Genomic DNA, 23,930 nt, shown 5'->3' with positions numbered 1-23,930 from the left:
CTGGTATTTCACTAATTTGGTGTGCTTAAGTAACAGTGCCTGACACTGTGTTTCAGGGATTTACAAAGAATTTTTTGGTAGATAGTGCTTCTTCATTCATTTTTATTGAATATGTCTGTCTGCAGTGATTCTTATTCATTTAAGTTACTTATTTCTTTGGTTTTTATCGTGTTTAAAATTATTCTTTTTCTGCAGCATTTGTCTACACACTTATTCTATAAAAGGTGTCTTCTATTAAATGTAAAACTAACATATTTCTGGAGACCCTCTGCTGTACAAAACTTTGGGAAAATAAATAGAATCTGGATTGTGATGTAGAGCGGGGCAGAACCAAAATTATGCTGAATGGGGTAGGTTATTGAGAATGCTTTTATATGCAGTACACTTTCCTTTCTTCTAATTATTTCCCTGCAAAACTCTTCACGTCTGTAATATGGAAGTATCTGCTTTGATACACTACTCCCCCTCAACACACACACACGTTGATATATGACCAGACGATCTAAATAACTTCGGGGCGGGGCATTATTTAGAGAGGAAGCACAGTCCAGTGGTTCAGGCATAGCCTAGGACTTGGCAAACCTGTGTTTAATTCCATGCTCTGCCACAGACTTACTGTGTGTCCTTGGGCAAGTCACTTAGCCTCTCTGTACTCCCGTTCAAGGGTGCTGTGAGGATAAATACACTAAAAGATTGTGAAATGCTTTGAGATCTACTGATGAAAACCACTATGAGTTATATAAGTAGTAGTAGTATTTTATTATTATAGTGCCATAATCTTCACAGGAGTCTGCGAGATTATAAAATGAGGAAATAATTTTCCCACCTGTTGATTGCTCTGGGCCCGATGCTGCATCCATTCAAGCCAATGGGCACTTTAATATTGACTTCAGCAAGTGCAGGAACAGGCCCTGCATGTTCCTCTTTAATCTGCAAAGATGTCTAATTGGCATTTTAAAAATAAATAAAATTTATGAAAAAGTTAGGTGCATAAGGAATGCAGGATACAGCCCCAAACTCCTTGGAAGTCAGTGGGGTTTCTTCAGTGTGCAAGGCATGTTTGACCCCGTTATGCTCAGCAAGAACTGTACTGTGTTTTGAGGTTTTCTCAGTACGAATCTTTAAAAATATTTTGGCTTTGCAGGAAATGGCTTGTCAACAAAGACTCTGGAAGCGGTTACATTTGCTATGGGAATTTAAAGGAGCGAGCCAATCCTCCTCCTCTTTGTTTCTTAATTATATTTTTTGTAACTCAAGTCATTTCCTCTTGTATTTGCAGACAGCTTCAGCAACAGCAAGCCGAGCTTGAAGTACATCAGAGAGATGGGTTGTCCTCCTATGACTTATCTCAGGTGATATCTCTGAATGGGTGGTGGTGTTGTTTTTAATATTGATGTCTCTGATCTTTTAAACACAAAGTGATTAAGCATCTAAACAAAACAAAAAGACACTGACTATACTTGAGCTCATTGTGTCAAATATGAGCAGGAGGAATTACATTCTTTTTGTTTGTCAACAACAGGTACCTGTTCCAAATATACCAACTAATGTTCATGAGAGTGGAAAGCCAGTGGAGAAGCCAGACACTATCTTCTCCCAGGAGCAGAATCCTAGGTTTGCTGAGATGTTTGCAGGAATAACTGCTTGTAAGTGAGAGCCTCTGGTATTTAATTTTTAATACTGTCTTTGTAAGCTGCAGTCATGTCCTTAAGTGCTGTTACATAATATGCAAGCCCCTTTGTTTTCAGTTTAAACCAATTTAAACCAAAAAATTTCCCAGTTTTACAAAACGTATTTTTCTTTTTTTTCTGATTTTTCACCCTACTTTTCTATCATTCAGATATATTTTAAAAAAAACCTTTGTTTGATTAGGAAAACACAGTCCATTGCGTGAGACAGATGTGTCACGATAATACTTTAGTTGGTGTGTGTATATACAAAGCTGCCTGTTTAAAGGAAGGCGATGTATTAGTCTACAAGATACACACAATAAACAAACAGCCATGCATGCAAGCATGTACGTGCGCATCTGAATGTACTGATGAATCTCACGCCCACCACATACACATTCCAAACTGTTAGCAGATAATGGTTTAAAGGTTTGACACACTACAATGGGAAGAAAACACAATTCTCTACGTTTCAGAACACAACGTATTCGAAAGTTTTAAAAAGACAAAAGCAGAAGAAAAGGATGAAGCTGAGTGTATGCGCTGCGAACAGTGCTGCCCAAATATTAAATGTAAATATGTATAGGCGAATAGTTCGAAGTCTACAGCAGTAAACTATTTATTCAAATAAAAAGTTTTATTTGGAGATTAGAGGTCTATTGTTTTCTTAAACTGAGAGTGGCATTGTGTTTTGAGTTCTGTTTTGGTTCTGCAGAAAACCACACTGATGAACAGAATTTCCTGTCTTTCTATCCACAAAAATAAATCCAGATATTTACCCAGAAAAATTAACATTTTTTGCACTGATTTTCACCTGTTTTTGTTGTTGTGGTAATAAACTCTGATAAATTCCCGGGGAAAATTAAATAAAATAAAAACTGAAAATGAAGGACCCTAATAATAACAAAAAAAAGCATTGTGGCAGAGAAGTCACTAGGCAAGTGAGTCTCAAGGAACAATGCATAGAATTTATTGGAAATACATATGTTCCCTGAAAAAGAAGCTGAACGAAACTCAGAAGGTTAGAGGACAGGCTGATATGCTGCCCAGCTCCACTTAGAAGCCACTTTCTGTTCTCACTTAGTAGCCACATCTTTCCCATGCAGTTTTGAACAGTAGCTGTCCTTTTGTAGAGGTGCACTTCTACAGTATCAGAGGGGTAGCCGTGTTAGTCTGGATCTGTAAAAGCAGCAAAGAGTCCTGTGGCACCTTATAGACTAACAGATGTATTGGAGCATGAGCTTTCGTGGGTGAGCATCCGACAAAGTGGGTATTCACCCACGAAAGCTCATGCTCCAATACTTCTACAGTGCAACTCATAGAAGGATGTAAACACATTTAATAGATCTTCCAGCTTCAAAAGTTGGAATAACTTTTTTTCTCAGACAGTATATGTCAGTGTGGCTCGTTGAGACGGATTGGAGTAGCAATGCTATCAAGACTGTGGCTTACATTTTTTTTTTAAATGGCTTACATTTTAAAAAAAAATTGATTTTTGTAGATGTTTGTTGTAATATTTTTCCTTGTTTTTTTTTTAATTGTTCGCTGTTCTTAACCTTCCCCACTTCCCCCAGAGTGAAGAAGTTTTTGATTTATTTAAAACAAACATAACGGGCAAGTGTCTTGCAATGAGGGAGGAAATAACCCATTGTGTTTAACTACAGGGGTATAAGGAGATGACCTCACTGCATGGGGTTCTTATGTACAGCTTGACCTTTTCAAACTGTGAAGGCAGTGTAACTTCAGTATAGACTTGATGTTCCGTCTCTTTGCTGCTGAGACTTCCGCTATTCCTGTTCATCCTTGTCCGTTTACTCTTACAGTGAAGTCAGTGTCTGAGACCATAAAGGGGATCTGCTGGAAGGTAGCAAGACTCCAACCCTAAACACTGGAACAATGTTTTCCAGGCGAGAACATCTTGCTTTCTGGCTGCTTTATTGGCTGATATTCAAACAGATCTGAACTGTTTGTGTGACTAGGTCAGGGTTAAGGGTCTAGCAAGCTGTGAGGTGAGCTCAGGAGTTGTGTTCTTTGAAATGCCATTTCACTTTTCATTCTTATCAATTTACAATTTGTGCTTTTTTGGGGGGTATGCTCCCTATGTGAGTATCTCCTGGGAACTGTGATCAAGGACTCTTCTAATGATAAAAAAGAATGGTTCTCGGTTAGAGATGTGCTAAAGGGTCCAAAAACAATATTGACAAATGTGCATGCTGCTTGCAGACACTTGCTTTGTACTGATACTAGGCCTCTTTCTCCAGTTTGGCTTATAAAAATAGGTTAGGGCTGACAAACACAGGATTGATGTAGTGGGACAGATGCAGGGCACCCATCAGCTGCATGTTTTATTAAAATAAAAGACCTCATGCTTTACCCATCCATGCCTTTTGAGTAGCAGCCATTTTGAGATACAGAGCTGTTTAATGCAGTGCCACCATTCGTCACTGGTGAGCTTTGGGGCAAGTTGGAGAATTTACCCACTCAGTGGAGAGAAGCAGGGGGAGGGGAGAGTTACCCATCCCATCCCTGCCTCCCCCTACCTGTGCTTCCCTCCTGCTTCCTGTGGGAAGCTCCACTGTCCAGGCTACTCTACTCCAGACTCTGAGGCTTTGGTCCTTTCTTCGCTGCCCAGTCCCAGTTGCAGCATCCCAGCACCCTCTGTGCTGAGCTGCCACGGAGCAGCCCCCACTGGTTCCAGCACCAGTGGGGGGTGGGGTGGAGAGAGGTCCCATTTCTGCTAGGAGGGGAATGGAAGGGAGGGAGAGGTCCCAGCCAATCCTGGCCTCTCCAGTGGGAGGAGTAAGGGGTCATGGCAGGTTCTTTTCCTTCCCCCCACCCCCTGGAGAGGCTGGGACTAGGTGAGACTTCTCTCCCTTTGCTCCCATTATGGCCAAGGGGAGCCTGCCTCCCTTCCCCCCTGCCCAATCCATTGTGCCCTTGGAGTCTGTGCCCGTGGTTGGCCAGAAGTGTAAGGTGTAGAGTGCCCTAATGTGGTGCGCTCAGCTGCCCCATGTTAACCTTGCTGGTGTGCTCTAAAAGGTACTTAGTTTACCAGCAGGTTCTATATGGCGCAGGTAGAGCCCAGCACTTCAGAGCACTCTGTGGTTGCATTGTGGCCTGGGTGGTAAATCCAGCACCGCAAAACCCACAGGAAACTGCTTCTTCCTCACCTCCTGCCAGACCTTGGCTACACAGGCTGCACATGTGCCACAGAGGCAAAGGAGAAAAATGCCCTACTACTAAATCTACATTACGAACACAGCAAATCTATAGCAGGCTGCTGAAGATTTGCTGTGTTTGTGATTTGGATTGAGTCTCTCTCTCTCTCTCTCTCTCTCTCTCTCTCTCTCACTCACACATGATATATTAAACAAACGATGTGTTGGCTTCCCTACATTGGTGTGGCAGTGCCCTGCCGCTGTGTGCTACGCCTCTGGCAATCTGGGTATTGCAGGAGTCAAAGAGGAGGATGTTGGTCCTGGTTGGGGAAAAGTAAATAAGTAACTAGTGAGGGTATGGGGATAGAACAGGGGTGGGCAAACTACGGCCCAAGGGCCACATCTGGCCTTTCAGACATTTTAATCTGGTCCTCGAGCTCCTGCCGGGGAGCAGGGTCCAGGGCTTGCCCTGCTCTGGCAGTCCAGCCGGGGGCTTGCCCCACTCCGCATGTGCTGTGGCTCCACGCAACTGCCGGAAGCAGCTGCATGTCCCCCCTCCGGATGCTATGCATAGGGTTAGCCAAGGGGCTCTGCAGCTCCCATTGGCTGGGAACCATGGCCAATGGGAGCTGCAGGGGCGGCAACTGCAGACGGGGCAGCGTGCCGAGCTTCCTGGCTGCACCTCCGTATAGGAACTGGAGGGGAGATATGCTGCTGTTTCTGAGAGCTGCTTGAGGTAAGTGCCACCTGGAGCCTGCACCCCTGACCCCCTCCCACATCTCAATCCCCTGCCCCTTCCTTGATTCCCCTCCTGCCCTCCAAACCCCTCCATCCCAACCCAGAGCACTCTCCCCCTCATCCCCAGCCCCACCCCAGAGCCTGTACCCCCAGCCAGAGCCCTCACCCCCCACACACTCCTGCCCCAGCCTGGAGCCCTCACCCACATCCTCATTTCTGGCCCCATCTCAGAACCTGCACCTCCAGCTGGAGCCTTAGCCGCTCCCGCACCTCAACCCCCAATTTCATGAGCATTCATGGCCCACCATACAATTTCCATACCCAGATGTGGCCCTTGGGCCAAAAATTTTGCCCACCCCTGGGGTAGAAGGTAGGGGATTTTAAGCCTAGCAGACTTCAGGGCACCTGGCAAAATACCAGTGAACAGCAAGGGTATGTTTATTGCTGTGCTATCAGGGAAGACCTGAGAGGCAGAGGGGAAAAAGGCAAGAAGTGGAGGGCTAGATTCTGAGGTGTGACTGGAGAACTCAGCGGAGCTCAGGAGGGAGCAGTTTCTTTTAAAACCTCTCCCTGTCCTCAGTAGCTCAGCTTTTAACAGCATCATCTGCTAGGGGCCCTCAGAAGCTGTTTTGGCACCTGGTGATAGCAGGAGCATGGGGATACCTCCGCCATCCCCTGTGCCTTTCTCTCTTGTGCAATTCTGTGACACCTGAGGAATTCCCCTTCAGATAGGGAGTCCTCCAGTTGGCTGAGGTCAGCCAGTTCTAGAGAATCTAGAGCAGCTTCGTGTTTCAGAGCTGCTGTTGCACATCCAGGGATCCATCTGACCCGCTCTTTCTAAATACGGAGAGGATAATCACCAAGGAAGGATCAAGAGAAGTCAGAGGAAAAGGAGGGGCATGTCTGGTTTATAGAGCTGTCAGAGGTGTGTGGCAGAAGACAATCAAGATCAGCAGTTTTTTGAACTTGAAGGTGATGAAGGAAGCTAGGACGTGGAGGAGGAAAGGTGGAGCAGGGCCTTTACGTTGTTAAAGGGGAATGGAGGGTTGCCAGAAGTGTTGGCAATTGTAGTTGTATAAACAAGCATTACAGAAGGGAGGTTCTTTAGTTTACTGAGATTTTCAGGTCTCTTAGTGGATTCTCAGAGCAGAGACCTGCCATTCCGTCTCAAAGTACCAGCCAAGATAGTTAGCAAAATATAAATTCAAAGTTGATTCATGCTTTATCTCAGTCATGGTACTGTTAAGAAATCTACTAGTGAGCGTATGTTAGAGGGCTGCCTCTGTGCTGACCTGCAGAGGATATGAGTTATTACATCTCCCCGCAATGGGAGGATATTTTTTTTAGCTCAAGCTGTAGCAGCTCATGCCTTTAGCTCTGGAGGTCCCTGGTTCAATCTCTGGTGTCTCAGCTGTCAGATTACACAAGAGAGAACTTCCTATTAAAAATGTGAATGCCCATGTTTGCCCTGCGTTGTTTTAGCAAATGAGGAGATTGATCATGAGAGTAAATGTGTTTTTTATTACAGTGTAAGAACAGAATATAAAAGTCAATGCCATCTCTGTATGCGTCTCATTTACAGTGCCTTTGTATGATAATTCCATTGGGACCCAGCCTAGTTCAGGGGTCGGCAACCTTTCAGAAGTGGTGTGCCAAGTCTTCATTTATTCACTCTGATTTAAGGTTTCGCGTGCCAGTAATACATTGTAATGTTTTTAGACGGTCTCTTTCTATAAGTCTATAATATATAACTAAACTATTGTTGTATGTGAAATAAATAAAGTTTTTAAAATGTTTAAGAAGCTTCATTTAAAATTAAATTAAAATGCAGAGCCCCCCAGACCGGTGGCCCGGACCCGGGCAGTGTGAGTGCCACTGAAAATCAGTGCTGCCTTTGGCACGTGTGCCATAGGTTGCCTGCCCCTGGCCTAGTTCATGGCCTGCTCAAGTCGGTTTGTTATCATAGTAAAGACAGTAAGCTTCACTATGTCCCAGAGAGGTTCAGTTTTGCCTTAAATTACTGCTTACATAGCTGATCTGCAGACCTCACAGAGACAAAATTCCTACTGAATACAGTGGGATTAATCTGTATTTAAGGGGCTTCAAATCAGCCTGATTTGTGAGCAAAATTCCACCGTGCCTGGAAGAACCAGGACTGTAACTCTTGCTACTGCTGAGGGGAGTAGATTGGAAGCTCTCTGGGGAAGGTACAGCTTTTTGTTCTGTTTGTACAGTGCCGAACACAAGTTAGTCTTAGCTGCTACAGCAATGCAAATAAGTAATACTGTATTAACAACAACAGTATTGGCAGTCTGAAACCCTGCTATATAAAAAAAGTCTGAACCCTGCTATATAAAAACTGAGGTCTTTTCTTTAGAAGGTTGTTTAAAAAAAATTAATAAAAATAGCTCTCCCATGCAAGAAATAAGCCTCCAGTCACTGATACTACAGATCTGCAAGGTAGGGCCAGACTTTTCAATGCTGATGTAACCTTAGACCAAAGAAATATCTGTTCTGTACATCCAGAGGAATATAGTCCAGGGATCGGCAGCCTTTGGCACACAGCCCCTCAGGGAAATCCGCTGGCAGGCCAGGAAATTTTGTTCACCTGCAGCGTCCGCAAGTTCGGCTGATTGCAGCTCCCATTGGCCACGGTTTGCTGTTCCAGGCCAGTGGGGCTGCAGGAAGGGCGGCCAGCACATCCCTCAGCCCACGTCGCTTCCCACAGCCCTTGTTGGCCTGGAAAGGCAAACCATGGCGAGTGGGAGCTGCAATCGGCCGAATCTGCGGACACTGCAGGTAAACAAACCGGCCCAGCCCACCAGCGGATTTCCCTGACAGGCCATGTGCCAGTCTTTTTTGGAAAAGACCTATAGAATCAATAGAAAATGGTTACTTTGTGTAGAATTTTTAAGCCAACCTATTGCATTCTGTAGCAGAGAGCGTTCACTATTACATCCTATGGATCGATTTAAAAATTCTATAGAAATCACCTGTTGACCCTTGTTTAATTTCCATACAGCCTTACTGGTTTCATCCATACTGTGTTCCATAGGAATTTCCCATAAGAGATTAAAAAGGAAAATGTTACTCGCACCATGTAGTTTGTATACATGTTATATTCTGGTGAACAAATTGTCAATTTATTACATCCTCTTCTAAGATTTTCTTTGATTGTTTTTTATAGCAGATAAAAAAATGATGGCCTCTGCGTCCCCGGCAGGAAACCAACAGCTTTATTCTCAGGGGAGCCCATTCCAGCCAGGACATTCAGGAAAGGCTTTCAGGTACAGTACCTGCGCCAGCACCAATAGCTTCCATACGCAAAAGGAAATTCCATTTTGATTCTGTGGAGGGAGAATACAGGTAACACTAACACATGTCCTGTACAACATGCATCATTCTTCCTTTGTGTCAGCTTGGCTCCCACACAAAAGTTCATCGGGAAGAATCAGTCTGTAGGCAAGACCTATAGTAGGTCATTTTTCAAACATGTATAATTTGGGTGTTTTACTAGCTTCTGAAATATTTTTGAGTCTACTAGCCGATACTAAATGTTTGACAAACTACTTGAAGTTTAGGAATTGGCACACCCTTGAGATTTCTGTAGCCATTGTGGTTAGATTTACTTTATTATTTATTTATTTATTTATTTATTATTAGTTCTGTTTTAGTAAAGAAGATTTATGACGGTTCAGTGAATGGCCTAGCTGTTAATGAAGTCTGCCTGCTTGAAGGCTAATCTGTTCCTCTCTGTCCTCCTGTTCTTTAAAGTGACCGAAGAGAAACTGTCTTGAGCAACTATATTGCAAGAACTCTGTTTAATGAAATCCCAAGCTACGTATGCATGTAGCCGTTTTAACCTAAAGGAGAACTCAGTTACTACTTTGGACTAGCCAATGTTTTGAAAATGAAGGAACAACCATTCAAGTGCAGTAACTGTTGGTTAGGAGGCCTATGAATTAGAAATGAAATGCATGCTATAATTTTATAGAAATCAGTGTTTTTAACTTTGTAATTGGCAATGATCTCACAAGTGTTCTTTAATTAGATCTTATATGATATTTCAGCATGTAAATTGTCAGTAGCCATCTTGATGTTTGGCGTGTTTTGTTATTTTTATTTTGTTGGGTCTCTTGGAAATTTAACTGTAGCTTCATTTTGGCTTGTAATCTGCCCCATCAACTAGTGGCACAAAGACAAATGCCATTGTTACGATCCTTGATGAGCTCCCCAACCAGGACACCCAACTTTGAATCCTGTCTAGCAGTCTGGCGCAGTTCTGTTGCCCCATCTCAAAAAAGATCTAGTTGAATTGGAAAAGGTACAGAGAAGGGCAACAAAAATGATTAAGGGTATGAAACAGCTTCCATATGAAGAGAGATTTCAGAGACTGTGACTTTTCAGCTTGGAATATAGATGAGTAAGGGGAGATATGATAGAGATCTATAAAGTCATGAATGGTGTGGAGAAAGTGAATAAGGACCTATTATGTGAAGGAGTAAATAACACAAACATATTAATAGGCAGTAAGTTTGAAACAAAACTTTTTCGTACAACACACAGTCAACCTGTGAAACTCGTAGCTGGGGATGTTGTGAAGGTCAAAACTATAATGAGGTTTAAAAAAAGAATTCAATAAGTTCATGGATGATAGGTTCATCAGTGGCTATTACCTAAGATGGTCAAGGATGCAACCTCATGGTCTGGTTGTCCCTAGCCTTCTGTTCATTCTCTCTGGGGCACCTGGTCTTGGCCACTGTTGGAAGACAGGATACTGAACTAGATGGACCATTGATCTGACCTGGTATGGCCATTCTTATTTTTTTATGTCCCACATCTCTTGGCCTTTTGAGGCTGGGCAAAGTTGTGGCACACTGCCTCTAGAGGCCCAGAGCCATACAGTCATACTCCAGGTGTGGATCCCATGCCTGACACCCCTCTTGGCAGTGGGGACCCCATCGTCCAATTGCTTAGGCCCAGAAACTAGCACCAGACTCCCAAATAGTTGTATGCGTCTATAGATCCACTGAAGCCGTGAACCCCCTGGTTTCCTGTTTCCCTCTTCAGGGACTATGTGATAGTGAAAGCAAGTAATACAGACTCTGCAAAGGAATTTCTGAACACACACAGTTTACATTGAGATAGCACAAGAGATTTTCAGATCTACAAAAACACACCAAACCCAGCATTCAAATCCCTGCCTCAAAGAGCTCTCTGCGATTTGGTCAGTGTCTTTTCAGGGAATCCAGAATTCCTCCTCACCTCATCTAGCTCAGCCTTGACTGCTTCTGGTCCTGGTCTGTTCCCTGCCCCCCTTCCTCCCTCTCTGATACCTGACAAACAGACTGCAGTTAACTTTCCTCTGTGACTTCAAGTCCTTTATCAGGGACTGTGGTTACCAGCTCACCTAGCTGAACTGATTCCTTTGGCTGCAGCTAACTCATTGTCTCAAGATGCTTGCATGTGAATAGGAAACAACCCTTGATTGCTCTGTATTGTTAGACCTCTGTGAACACTTCTTGGAATTCCAGTCCAAGATGGAGGTAAAAAACAGTTTTACAATCAAAATGGCATTCACAAAAGCAAAATGGAGGTTGTAGTTTCATACAGAAATACATGAATCCATAACAGCATCTATCTGTTTTTGTAAGCTATTCAATAATTAACACAGAAAGAGTAGAGGCAAGGATAAAAAATTACTACAGATGGTCCCCCTTTCCGCCCCTGTGCAAAACCCAACAAAAGATCACTTACGAAGTGCAGGCCGTACATGAGAACTGATATATATACTGAAACACGTTCTTTCAGATGAAATACTGGGATTCATGGATGTATATTTAAGTTTATGTATTAATGTGTGTTTCATAGATAGTATAGTCACTAGGTCCAAAGATTTCCATACAAAGAACATTTAACAAAAGAAGTATAATTTTCATTATAAGGTTAAAATATTTCAAGATCTGGGAAACAATTAATTGTAACTTACACAAATTCTGTTAGGAATCATTTTTTTCCTATTAGTATTTCTCTGCTTTTTTTTTTTTTTTTTTTTTGTTCCAAGGTTCAAAACACTAGTTTGTTTGATTTTTTCACCTTGATTTCTAATGTGGTATCTTTTAGCACCAATGGGAGAAAACAAGAATTAAAAGCAGCTAATCAAACATACATCTTTGTTACATAACACATATTTTCTTCTTTTTACAGAAAGAATGCAACACTGACAAGAAACAGGTTAAAGAATATTTATGAACAGCATCCTTTCAGAAGCCTCGATTCAGGACAGCATTTAAGCATGTGCTTAAGTACCACTGACTTTAAGCACATGTTTAAAGTTAAGTACATACTTAAGTGTGGTCCTGAGGAGAGCTACTTTCCTGAATTGGGGGCCAGACCAATATGGAAAATAATTTAATTGCACATCTTTCTAAAATCCTCCCCTTGGTTGTACTCACGCAAGCCCTTTGGATGAGATTGCATGGATCTAACTAAGAAGAATTTGGGGCACTGGGTCTGCATAATCAGTCTGATATTTTAGAATTTCAAAATGCCTGATAGTTTTAATACTGAAGTCATGTCATTTTCATTTAGTCCTTATGCAGACAATCTGGAAAACTCACCTTAATGGGATGATTAACAAAATTTCAGTATCTGGCATACAATTTATGCATCAGAAATATTGTATTATCACCTACAAGCCATTTTCTGTTCTTTCCCCTTTAGCTCATCTGTGGTACATGTGCCTGGTGTGAATGATATCCAGTCCTCTTCTTCAACAGGCCAAAATTTGACACAGATCTCTCGTCAGTTAAATCAGAGTCAGGTTGCCTGGACAGGGAGTCGTCCACCATTTCCAGGACAGGTGTGTGTGTGTGTTTAAGGGGTTTTTAAGGGCACTCTAGTTAAGCAGATTTTACAAAAAGAACAAATCAAACTCCCTGGTTAAAATTTGGTAAAATGTACCTTTTTATAAAAACAACAAGGAGTCCAGTGGTATGTTAAAGACTAATAGTCTTTCTATCTGTTAGTCTTTAAGGTGCCACCACACTCCTTGTTATTTTTGTGGATACAGACTAACGTGGCTACCTCCTAATACTTGTACCTTTTATGTTATTTTTTTTTAACAGGGTAATGAAATCAGTTCCTCTGTTTCTGATTTATCTGGTCAAAATAGAAAAGCTCAAGGTTGGATGCTCTTTTGCATAATTTTGAAGGAAAAATATGGTTATTTGGTCAAATATTTTTTGTATGTATACATATATGACCCCCCACAGAAATCCCAGTTTAATCCTTTTCCTGTATAGATCTGTGTTTTAAGTGAAATCAAGAGGACTATGCACAGTTAGGTTTGGGCATTAAGTTTCTGCTGAACAGAGGCCTAAGTGGGTATGTCTACATTGCAGCTGGGAGCAAGCCTCGCAGCCTGGGTAGACAGACTCTCGCTATCTTTGCTCAGGCTAGCACACTAAAAATAGTAGTGTGGATGTTGCAGCTCAGACAAAGACTTGGGCTAGCCATCTGAACTCAGACCCAGGGGCCAGGTGGACTTTAGAGCCCAACCTGCCACCCGAACCACACTCCACACTGCTATTTTTAGCATGCTAGCTCAAGCGGAGCTAGCATGAGTCTGTTTACCCAAGCTAGGAGTCTCCCAGTTAAAATACAGACATACTAATATGCCCAACTTCTCCATACAGAGCCTGTAGTACATACTATATTCAGATCACTTGTCATTCTCAGTACTACGTAGAAGCTTCAATTTTCTCATATAGTCTATAAAGGCACTTTAAGGAATTCATTCAATCATTTTACCAGCAGCTTAATTATTTTTATATTAGTTTCCTAGTTTCTCACACAGGCTGACCAGTCCTCAGTTTACATCAATTACTCTGCCATATCTATTCCATATCCTAAAGAAATCAAATTGAAATAATATTTTGACATATTTTCATTTGTACACTGGATAGAAAGGACATTTAATGATTACTGATCAAAAATGTGACATCTCCCCTTAACCTAAACCATCAAAGACAAGTCTGGCTTAGGTTAAGGGGAGATGGTCAAGTCTGCATCACCAGAGTACAAATGTAGGGAACCCTGAATGTGTTTTACCATCGTCAAAAAATCAATATAATCTTCCAGGAGCCTGCTGTCATTGTCATTGTGAGAACCTTCAAAACTAAGTTACTTCTTAGCTAGGAACTAAACTGAAGACTTGTATTTTCATCATGTTGTGTGCCTGTTGGGATCTATTTCCCCCCCACTCATTTGCCCAAGAGAATAGCTGCACTTCAGTGCATTGATTGCCTATAAGATACACATCATTAAATGTATCTAGAGATGTTACTGCTTTTAATTTCAAACAGCAGAACTTGTTAAATACCAATCTTCTGTAGAGCTGTTGGGCTGGTTGATAGGGGAAAAGGAAATGCGTTGTTGGTAAGTGGGTTTTATTACTGGCGCTATCTGCTAATGTATTTTGTTACTTTGAGCGAGACACTTACCCGCTTCTTGTCTCATTTTACTCATCTCACAGGGGTGTTGTACTATTTAATTATTTGTAACATACTTTACGCTTCTGTAATGACTTCAAAGGATCTCAAAGTGTTGTTGTTCTTGATTTAACTGAACCACCCCCTTTAAGCAAAGTTTGGTTATTTTTCCCCTGCGCTAATAGTGCTGGGCACCCCCACCAAGTCTGTCATGCAATTGCTGATTGCTTGCCTAAGGCAAGATAAAACATATTCATTGTGCTTCTGGTATCCATTGGGCAAGCTGGTTTGCATACTCTAAAATTGGGTGAGAAAACCCAGCAGGCTTTTCAGCCTGTGTGGAAATCCAGAACATTCACTTTGAAGCCTCTTGTGCTAGCTCTCCCAATTATTGAAAATCATGATGTTCTGAAGGTACGCGGTATCCTACAAGGCTTTCAGATAACTGGAGTTGTATAAAAACAGGGCATCTGGCAAATAAAGATTCATTTTTTGTATGTCTTTAATCTTTGCTTCTAGTTTCTATGCCCTAATAGTGGTGGGGAAAAAACAGCTTACAGCAGGTAACGAACAATAGTGATTTGATTCTCTTTCTGAATGCATGGAGGATATTAATCATCAGGATAGCAGTTTATATTTTCACTTATCTGTTGCTTTCATTAAACTTAAATAACTGAACATCCATACTGATGGAAACTGAATATGGCTGAGACAGGGATAATATGCCTAATCTCATCTGCAGTTTTTATTTAGCAGTTGATTTTACACTTGGGTCTATCATGCTGCTCCTCTGTTATGCCAGCAATGAAAATAACTTCTTCTTTTTCTCCCCCATCCTCACTTCAGCAAATCCCATCACAATCTGGCAAGACTCAATCATCACCCTTTGGAATTGGAACCAGTCATACCTATCCAGCTGATCCGTCATCGTACAGCCCTCTCTCTAGCCCAGCCACTTCTTCCCCAAGTGGAAATGCCTACTCTAGCCTAGCAAACAGAGGTGCAGGGTTTGGTAGGTTTCAGATTCTGCATCTCACAAGTGAACATGAAAGTGAAATGCTAACTGTATTTTAAATCTTCGGACTTGCTTCTCTATTCTGAATGTATGCCAAGGTTGAGATTGTCTCTGCCCTTGTGTGGGTGTGTAGGGATTGCCAGGAAGGCAAAAGAGAGGAAGCAAAGCCTCTTACTACTTGGTGCAATGGACTGAGCTGAGTTCCGGGACTCCTCCCTCCATGCTGCACTCCCTTCCTGAGGTAAAATCCCTCCCAAACTTCCTTTTGGGTGGCTCAACTCCACTCTCCTCTGATTCAGAACAGTCCCAAAATGGCACAATCCAGAACAGGGACTTTTTTTAAACCCACCTGAATGTGTGAAATTGTGTCCTGTCCCAGGATACTTAATCATTTCTTATTCCATGCAGATAACCTGTCACCCGCACTCTCAGTCACAAGCAGACAATTACCTTTGCTATTCTCACTGTGAGGTTAAACAATTCCCTTTTTAAACAGCTGGGTGTGTTTCAGTGTGTTTCTGAGCAGAACATTTCACATTCACTAGGACTAATTTTAATGTGAATTTTCTCAGCTACTGTCTAAAGCAGAACATGGCAGTAGTCCATTTCTTGTTTTTATTGTCGCAGGAGATAGTAATCAATAAAAGGTCAAATCCTAATGTCTTTACTCATTACTTCTGTTTACCCAGGCAACACTCCACTGACTTCAAGCTTTCAAATTAAATCAGTGGATTTCTTTCCCCTCTGCGTAAGGCATGGGTAAGAATTGAGTTAGGCACATTAGGATTTGGCCCTATGGGGTATGTTCAGGAGCTAAGGTATGACCGTAGCTTTGGAATGTATATTAGAGAAAAGGTATAGCAGGGGCACCTCAAATTCTGCCTGGGCTGGATTATATCATCATCATCAGATAGACATGGATTCATTTAAAAAAAAAATTCTGTGATTGAAGAAGATTAGAATTTAGTCCAAGAAGATGAAATAGTGTAGAATTTATGGTAAGGACTTGTATGCTTTCTTTATTGCAGCCTTCTCTATTTCAATAACAACAATTTTATGTTGTTGTTTTAATTACTAATTAAGAACATAGAACTGGAAGCAGTCTCCTTGGTCATCAAGTCTAGCCCCCTACCCTCAACAGGCAACTGCATCATATAACGCATTTGTAAACTGAGCAAGCTCCATCTTAAAACCGGTTAGGTTTCTTGCCTCCACTCACCTATTGAGAGATGGTTCCAGAATCTCACTACTTTGATGGTTAGTAACCTTCTAATTTCTACCGAAATTCACTTATGGCCAATGTAGACCTCTTTATTCTTGTGCCAACATTGTTGTTTAGCTGAGATAGCTCTTGTCCCTGCTTGGTGCTTACTCCAGTATATTTATAGAGAGCAATTGTATCCCCTCTCAGCCTTCGTTTTGCTCGGCTAAACAAGCCCAGCTCCTTTAGTCTCCTATCATGAGAGATACTCTCCAATCCCCTGATCATTCTACTAGCCCTTCTCTGTACCTGTTGCAGTTAGATTGTTTTTAATTATAATGGAATGGTCCTGTACCTGGAGAATTAGAAGCACTTTATTGTACATTTGGTCATCTATCAAAGCTATGTTTTCATACAGTCAGTGGAGTTGCATGACACAGATGGAAGACAGAATTGGTGTCTTTAAATACAAATAAAAAAGAATGGGTAAAGATATTAATGCCAGTCCTTTCTCAAATCTCACTACATTGTTTTACGATATGCTACCTGTTATAGAATGCCTGGAAGACTCTGTCTGTAATTTTAAGATGGTAATGCAGCCTGTAATCATGCATGCTGGTAGTCAGGCCTCACATGTATTTTATGCTTTGTAAAAAATGAAATCTGAAAAAATCCAAGTGCACATTTTACATCCTGCGTCAGGAGCATGAGTAGCATTAGCAGTGTCTTTGAAAGGGCCAGCCCCTGTACACCTTTACAGCATGAAAAACTTTAGGAGTGTTTTAGAACTGCTCAACAGCACAGAAAAATCAACTGCTTGATATTTTGGAGAGCTATCTAGCAATGTTATCGTTCACTGATTTATGCTCTTTCCTTCACAAGGTTCACGGGTTCAGTCCTGATGTTATAGACATAGTTATTGATGGCTGGAAACCCTCACTTGAGCCTCATCATGATCATACTTGGAGTGTGTGAAACTCCACAGCTGCTTACATTACTGCATGGATCGTTAAGTAGGATGGTTAAGGATAATTGTACTGCTCAGTGTCTTCACGTAAGTGTTCAGGTTATACCTTTAGTACGGGCTGTTTCTGAGGGAGCTCTTGAACAGAAAAAAAAATCAGTAAGTGAAATAAGAGCAAGAAAAATGAAATATGAACATTTCCCTATTCCCTTCTACCTATGCATGCACACACACCTTCTAAAACAATGGCCTCAATAATAAGCTGCCTACAAGAATGTATGTAGTCAGCTGTGGAAATGAGAGCGAATATAAAATTTGGATGGATGCTGAGGCTTAAGTTAAGGAATTCTACAGCCAGCAAATGTAACAGCAACATTCCTAAATCCAGCATGACATGCGGGTAGTTCAGAACAGTCAGTGAATTAGCTGCAGAAGTGTGAGGCTGCCAGGAACAAAAGGTGAAGAAAGAGCACTCAGCTGTCCTTGGCCAAGGTCATATAAAGTTTTATATACACACTAAGCAAAAGATTTAAAATCACCTGGTGATCATAGTACCTTGTTTACATTAGGAGCTGATCCAGGGTCTTTCCACTGACTTCTGTGGGCTTTGGATCAAGCCTGCAATGCAGTGAGTGTAAAGAAAGTTCCACCCTGTTTCCTCAGCACCATGTTCTGACTGTTTGAGGAACAAAATAAAAATAATGGCTCATATTGTACTGAACTTAACAATGTCTACCCCTTGCAGATATGCCAGGAAGCAGGAGTAGCCATTTTCCCCTTACCACAGGCGGAATGTTAAAACACTAATTTTTCTTTTTGCTCTTAATGCTAGTTTATTCACTTTTTGCTTTTCACTCAACACTGTGAATGAAATTAGACCAATTTCATTTCAAGCCCTTTTCACTCTTTAGGCCTCAGGCACTAGCATTATGCTGCCTGGCCTGGACTCAGCAGCAGTGCAGCGGGATGTGTCCACCACAATGGCTAACTTCCCATTGAGTTTATTCCATTGAGCTTTGTACGTTTGTTTATAAGACCTGCACTCGAGACCCAAACTACTTGGTAATGACTGTTCATCTGGTGGGAAATATTTCCTGATCTCCATCAGTTTGAAGTCTATTAATAAATACAGTTATTACTGAAAGGAGCAGCCTGACCCTTCTGCTGGGGAAGGGATAGCTCAGTGGTTTGAGCATTGGCCTGCTAAACGCAGGGTAGTAAGTTCAGTCCTTGAAGGGGCTACCTTGGAATCTGGAGCAAAATCAGTACTTGGTCCTGCTAGTGAAGGCAGGGGGCTGGACTCAATGACCTTTCAGGGTCCCTTCCAGTTCTGTGAGATAGGTTTATCTCCATATATTATTATTATTAACCTCTGTCTTGCTGAGCAAAAGGCTCATTTGCCTCACTGAGTACATTTTGGCATATTGTACTGAGCAAAACTGATGCAGCTTTCTTTTAAGGGTTACTTAAATTAACTTTGTGACCAATAGTGTGACTGCAGGATTTCTGAGTCAGCTGAATTATTTGTAACAGTAATGTCAGCAGGGGAGTAGTAATTCTCCAGCCCAGATGTGACAGAAGCATGTCACTGCAGTTCATCAGTCTTCTGGGAAACTGCTTACCTTTATACCAGGGTTTATAGCTGGTTGTAGAGAGAGACTGGAGCCAAAGTGGAGGCATTTGTGATCTTGTACGTTATAGAGTAATGACAAACTGTGGAGTCAGGCATTTTGGCTACTTTCATTTGCCATTCTTTCCATTTTTCTGTGTGGAAATTTTGGTTTCTGGTTGTCAGGAGTCTAACACAACGTGACATGCAGAACTGTGTGCCTCTGCAGTAGTGGCTAGGAAGTTGCCCAGTGGTTCTGATCTACCAGTGACCCCCAAATTTGTGATTTGTGTGTCTGAAGGAAAAAAGGCAAAAACAGAAGCAAAAAAAGGAAAATAAAATTTGGGGGGGGGGGGGGAAATGGGAAATAGTTTCCAGGTGTGCTAGAAACATTTTTAACTCTCAGAACAAAACACGCAACACCCGCTACTGAAAACAAACACCTGTGTTACTTTCCTGAGCAATTCACTGGGGATGCACTTTCCCTTTCCTAGCTCAGCCTGAGGAAAGCATTGGTGCTGGGCTGGGCTGTGGGAGGGTCAGCAGTGGCTCCAACACCATTGCATAATGTTAAATTTTGCATTTCCTGGTTTGGCAGCAGCAGCCAGAAACTCTCCAACATATTGTGAAAGATGAACATTTTGGAAAGAGACTCCACAGGTAGCCAGTTTGTTGGTTCCAACACAAAAGGAAAATCTCCTGGATGATATCTTACATATTTAGGGCTAAATTTTGCCTACCAAAGTACAAAGAGAAATCCAATTGACTTCAGTTGGTCTACATAATCTATGAACATAGTCATAAAAGGTGTAGGTAAAGGAGCTGACAAATGCAGAATGTGGTATCAGTTTAAGTACCAGCAGAGAGATCCATAATCCTGAAATGATCATTATGACAACATTAGTCTTGTTAACATTAAACCTCTTTATTCCTTCAAAACCTAAATGGACCCACACTCTTAGGGAACCGTTGGCATGTGAACAGAGCAATTCTGCAGTTCTGAGACTAGAGCTGCATGAATTAAATAGCTGATTTACACTTATAATAATGGAGGACAAAGGTAGCTCACCAATCTGCATTCTAAATACATGACACATTTACACTTAAATAAGGCAGCAAGGCTGGGCACTTGTTTATCTTACTATTTAAATGGTCATGAAACAACAGATTTTTGTAAAAAGGGTGCTGCCATACTGCCTTTGAATTATATAATCCATCAGATGACAGTGCTCCTTCTGGTCCAGCTCTTAATCCAAGAGTTTATTAAAGAGGAAATGCATTAAAATGCCTTTCTTGTCATTCTGTTTTTTAAGTGAAATGGCCGGTACTTCCTCGCACTATTAGAGAGAGAGGCAGGACTGGGGAAAACCCTGGCATGGCCAGATTAAGTTTCATTACATTCTTCATTATTTCACTTTGTGCTTTAGTATTAGTAAGCATGTTGTCCTGGTTGTGTCAGTGCAGCCACGGTAATTCTCCTTGCTGTCTTGGGTCATTATCATGCTCCCTTGGGATCAGTGTTAAAACTCCCCTTGACTTCACTCCCACCGGAACTGGTTCTTGCTGGGTATTTGTGCTATAAAGTTTACTTCTGAACATCAACATTCTCAAAAAACCTTCATGTGCCTTTTAAAGGAACTGTCTGTTTAAATCTGAATCTTTCAGCTGAGAGTGGCCAAAGCAGTGGACAATTCCAAGGGAGACCTTCAGAGGTCTGGTCCCAATGGCAAAGCCAGCATCATAATCAACAAAGCAGTGACCAGCATTCTCACCAGCAGCCCAGTCAGACTGAAGTCTTCCAAGTGAGTAGAGTCAAAGGTTCATTGTGTCTACAGTTGTCACAAGAAAGTGAAAGTCTTCTTACCCGAATAATAACCTTAGCCAAACTGAGCCAGTGTGGAAACAGTGTGCATGACAAGTACCAACCTTCAGTTTGAGATGTGCTACCCTGGGGTTCGCTGGGATTAGGATCGTCTTTGCTAGAACTCAAAGTACTTTTTCTGCCAGAGCACATAAACTTTTGGGCTTTGAAATGTTTTCTCCTTCCTGCTTCCTCAGCACAAGGGCTGTGCATTTTAGGGAGAAACTAGTAGTTAGACAGTCCTGGCTAGAAGTTCCTCCTCATACCCTGGTCTAGATCTATAAATCCAGCCAGTTAAACTTCGGTCTAATTCCGCTTGAGAATTCAGAGAGGAGAGTAGGCTCTTTCTTCAGAAAAGACACTGACTAAAGATTTTTTTCAAATGCTCCAACTACTGAGAAACCATGTGAGTGGCAAATAACCATCTTCAGTTACGTTACTTATTTTGCAGTATTAATTACTGTTATAACTATTCATAGTAGATGAGCATGTCTCTTTACAAGCAAATAAGCTGATATGGTCCTTTATCCCTTTATAATCTGTTTATCATTTAAATTTGATCAAGAACCCAACCAACAAAAGAGGAGGGTGGATAGTTGCATGCAAGGGAAAAGGAAGACACGTGTGAACAAAAAGGGCCAGATTCATTGCAAGGCCTTCACCAGTGTCATCTCTGGCACAGGACCTCAACTGCAGAAATTCCCCAAAGGGGATGGAGATTTCAGCAGCACAAGGCAGCTTCAACTTCCCCTTCTCTGGGTGGCAGTGGGGGATGAAAGAGCCCCAGAGGTGGCAAGGTCAGCATTAGAAATGTGCAGCATTGACCAGGAAGACAGGGCTGGCCAAGGCAGCTGGGAAATGTGCTTCAGTCCATCCCATCATCTATCTCCACTCTAAGGGATCCAGCGAGTCCACAGTTAGATTTAAAGTTTGCCCTCTCCTGGGGTAAATCCTCATTATGGTGCTCTTAGATGAGGATAGTTCATCTTCTTGAAGGCAGATGCTTTAAGCCAATTTGTTATCATGTTTCTTGTTTGCTATTTAGATTTTGTATTATGATGGTCCCTCTCTTGCTGCAAAGTCAAGTTCTGCCAGAGCTTGTTGTTGTAAGAACTGAAAGGACAGCATGATCGTTTTCCCAACAAGGGATACCTCTTTCCCAGGCTTTGTCCCTGAATGGGAGAAGGAGGTTCAGTACTTCCTATGCCTCCTGAAGGACCACATGTGACTCAGGAGACTTGGGAGCAGTTACCATGAACTCCTCTTATACCAGAGAAATGCTATTGACTTCCACTCCCTTTTCTGAAATACAAGGAGGCTCATTGACCTGGAGGAAAGACCTCCATCATTCTTCAGCGGAGGTGCAATCAGAATAAACGTATCCCCTGCTTACAGAATGCTGTTCAGGAGGAAGTGGATCCTCCACAAATGTGTGCTGGTACCAGCTACATAACAACAGAACTCTGATGGCGAGACTCCCTCCAATGTGCCCAGCATAGCACATCAGAAACGGTGCATGATCCAAATTAAAAGGGGCTCAGTCATATTAAGAGAGACACACACAAATCACATGATGCTTAATGGCCACTGCTTGCTCATCAGTTCCTTGGCTGTCTAGGTTGTCTGAAGAGCAGAAAGATGATGAGCCTGTGGAGGGCTGAACACCTCCTTAGCAGTGTTGAGCTTCCGCAACTTCCATTGACTTCAGTGAGGGATGAGGGTGCTCTGCCCTTCTCAGAAGGGTCTCAGAACACTAGTGAGTCTTTCTGTTCCACAGCACGCATTCCCATCCTCTGCATAAAGGCCTTTAGCTGATTTTCCTTCACGCCACACTGAAGAATAACTGAGACATGTAGACAGAACCCACAAACACATGTTAAAACCGTTCATGTCTTGGTTTCATCAAGGGATGCACGCTACCTATGCTGAGGAAGTGTCATCGGGAAAGGCGAAGCAGCACATGCCTTTGTGTGTACTCTCTGTTTTGGTTTGAAATGTTTAACTTGTTGCTGTCAACAGCCACCAGAAAGCAACTGCTACTCCAAATGGCATCCTCGCAGTAGGTGCTGATTGTCTCTCAGCAGTTGCTGATCCAGTATCTTAGCATATTATCACCTCTGTGACAAATGGTGTATGTTTAGCTCAGTAAAGAATGTGTAGTATGGGGGACAGTCAAACCTGTGCAGAGGCCAACACAAAGCCTACACACTGCTTAAGTCCTGGTTCAGCCTTTGAAAGAGAATAAAGTGAGACTTAAACAGTGCAGAAGGCTCAGGCTTGCCATCCGCATGGGGTGAATTTCACTTTATTTTTCCAGTCTTTGGCCTTTTCTGGTCTTAAGCTAAAAAGATGAACAAAAAATGTTTGTCTCTCGATAGCATATGAAGTGACATTTCACTTTGATTTTCCTTATACAGGACATGCTGCCTATGCCGGGCGATCCGACACAGGGCACTGGCAATTACAACATTGAAGATTTTGCTGATTTGGGCATGTTTCCACCGTTTTCTGAGTAACTTACAACGCAGACAAACCCTGTGAAATGAAGTTCAACAAAACCATTTTGGTGTGGTTTTAGCTCTGCTTTTTCTGTATTGCATTACCGTAGAATCTACTATCAAGGTGTCTTGTTTTTCATATTTTGGATAGTGATATAGGAGTTTGCTCTCTCTCCCTTCCGGTGTGTGAGTGCTGATGAAGAAGTTACACCACTTGGTGGTGGTCATTGACAGATCCATTTTGTATTTTCTTGTCATCTACCTCAGAGATGAAAAACTTTGTGAAAAATCTCTGAGTCCTAAATATTTGTATGTGAACAATTCCTAATGCTCCCTTTGAATGGTAAATTTAAAATAGGTAATGAAGTAACAAAGACTAACAGAGAAAAGGTAAGATAACGTCCAGTTACAGGGTCTATTGTTCAGTTTCAATGCCTTGCTTTGATCTTAAATTCTGATTTCTCTGATTCTTGAGATTTTTAGGTCAGTTTGAATGTGAGATTATGCAGCATAATGTAGTCCTCTCTCTGACCAGAAGATTCAGCACCTTTTTTCCCCTCTCTTAACCCAGTTAAACTTGAATATGTGTACATTTTAGTACTGTATGTATATCTTGTGCTGTATGATGTGATTTCCTATATTGGTAGGAGTTGTTTGTTTTTTTTTGTTGGTGGTGGTGGTGTTTTTTTTACATATAAAATGGGTCCATTCCAGAGTATACCGA

The 23,930-nt window shown here is 42.0% G+C and overlaps 1 protein-coding gene across 8 annotated transcripts in view; it reads left to right on the top strand.

Moving 5' to 3' along the window:
- ARNT2 (aryl hydrocarbon receptor nuclear translocator 2) overlaps positions 1–23,654 on the top strand; it is a 131,511-nt gene extending 107,857 nt beyond the window's left edge. For 5 of the 8 annotated variants that reach the window (XM_050967810.1, XM_050967809.1, XM_050967808.1 and 2 more), the window contains 8 exons: positions 1,280–1,352; positions 1,523–1,646; positions 8,754–8,853; positions 11,774–11,800; positions 12,290–12,428; positions 14,905–15,070; positions 20,513–20,649; positions 23,126–23,654. In XM_050967810.1, coding sequence (XP_050823767.1) covers positions 1,280–1,352; positions 1,523–1,646; positions 8,754–8,853; positions 11,774–11,800; positions 12,290–12,428; positions 14,905–15,070; positions 20,513–20,649; positions 23,126–23,224 — 865 coding nt within the window. In that variant the 3' untranslated portion in view covers positions 23,225–23,654. The remainder of the gene's footprint in view (positions 1–1,279; positions 1,353–1,522; positions 1,647–8,753; positions 8,854–11,773; positions 11,801–12,289; positions 12,429–14,904; positions 15,071–20,512; positions 20,650–23,125) is intronic. The other 3 variants (XM_050967811.1, XM_050967806.1, XM_050967805.1) reach the window with 2 other exon arrangements.
- The last annotated feature ends 276 nt before the right edge of the window (positions 23,655–23,930 follow it).

The sequence above is a fragment of the Gopherus flavomarginatus genome, chromosome 9, assembly GCF_025201925.1.
Source record: "Gopherus flavomarginatus isolate rGopFla2 chromosome 9, rGopFla2.mat.asm, whole genome shotgun sequence".
NCBI classification, from domain to species: domain Eukaryota; kingdom Metazoa; phylum Chordata; order Testudines; family Testudinidae; genus Gopherus; species Gopherus flavomarginatus.
Note: the sequence above shows the minus strand (reverse complement) of the source record. Positions and strands in the feature narration are given on the sequence as shown.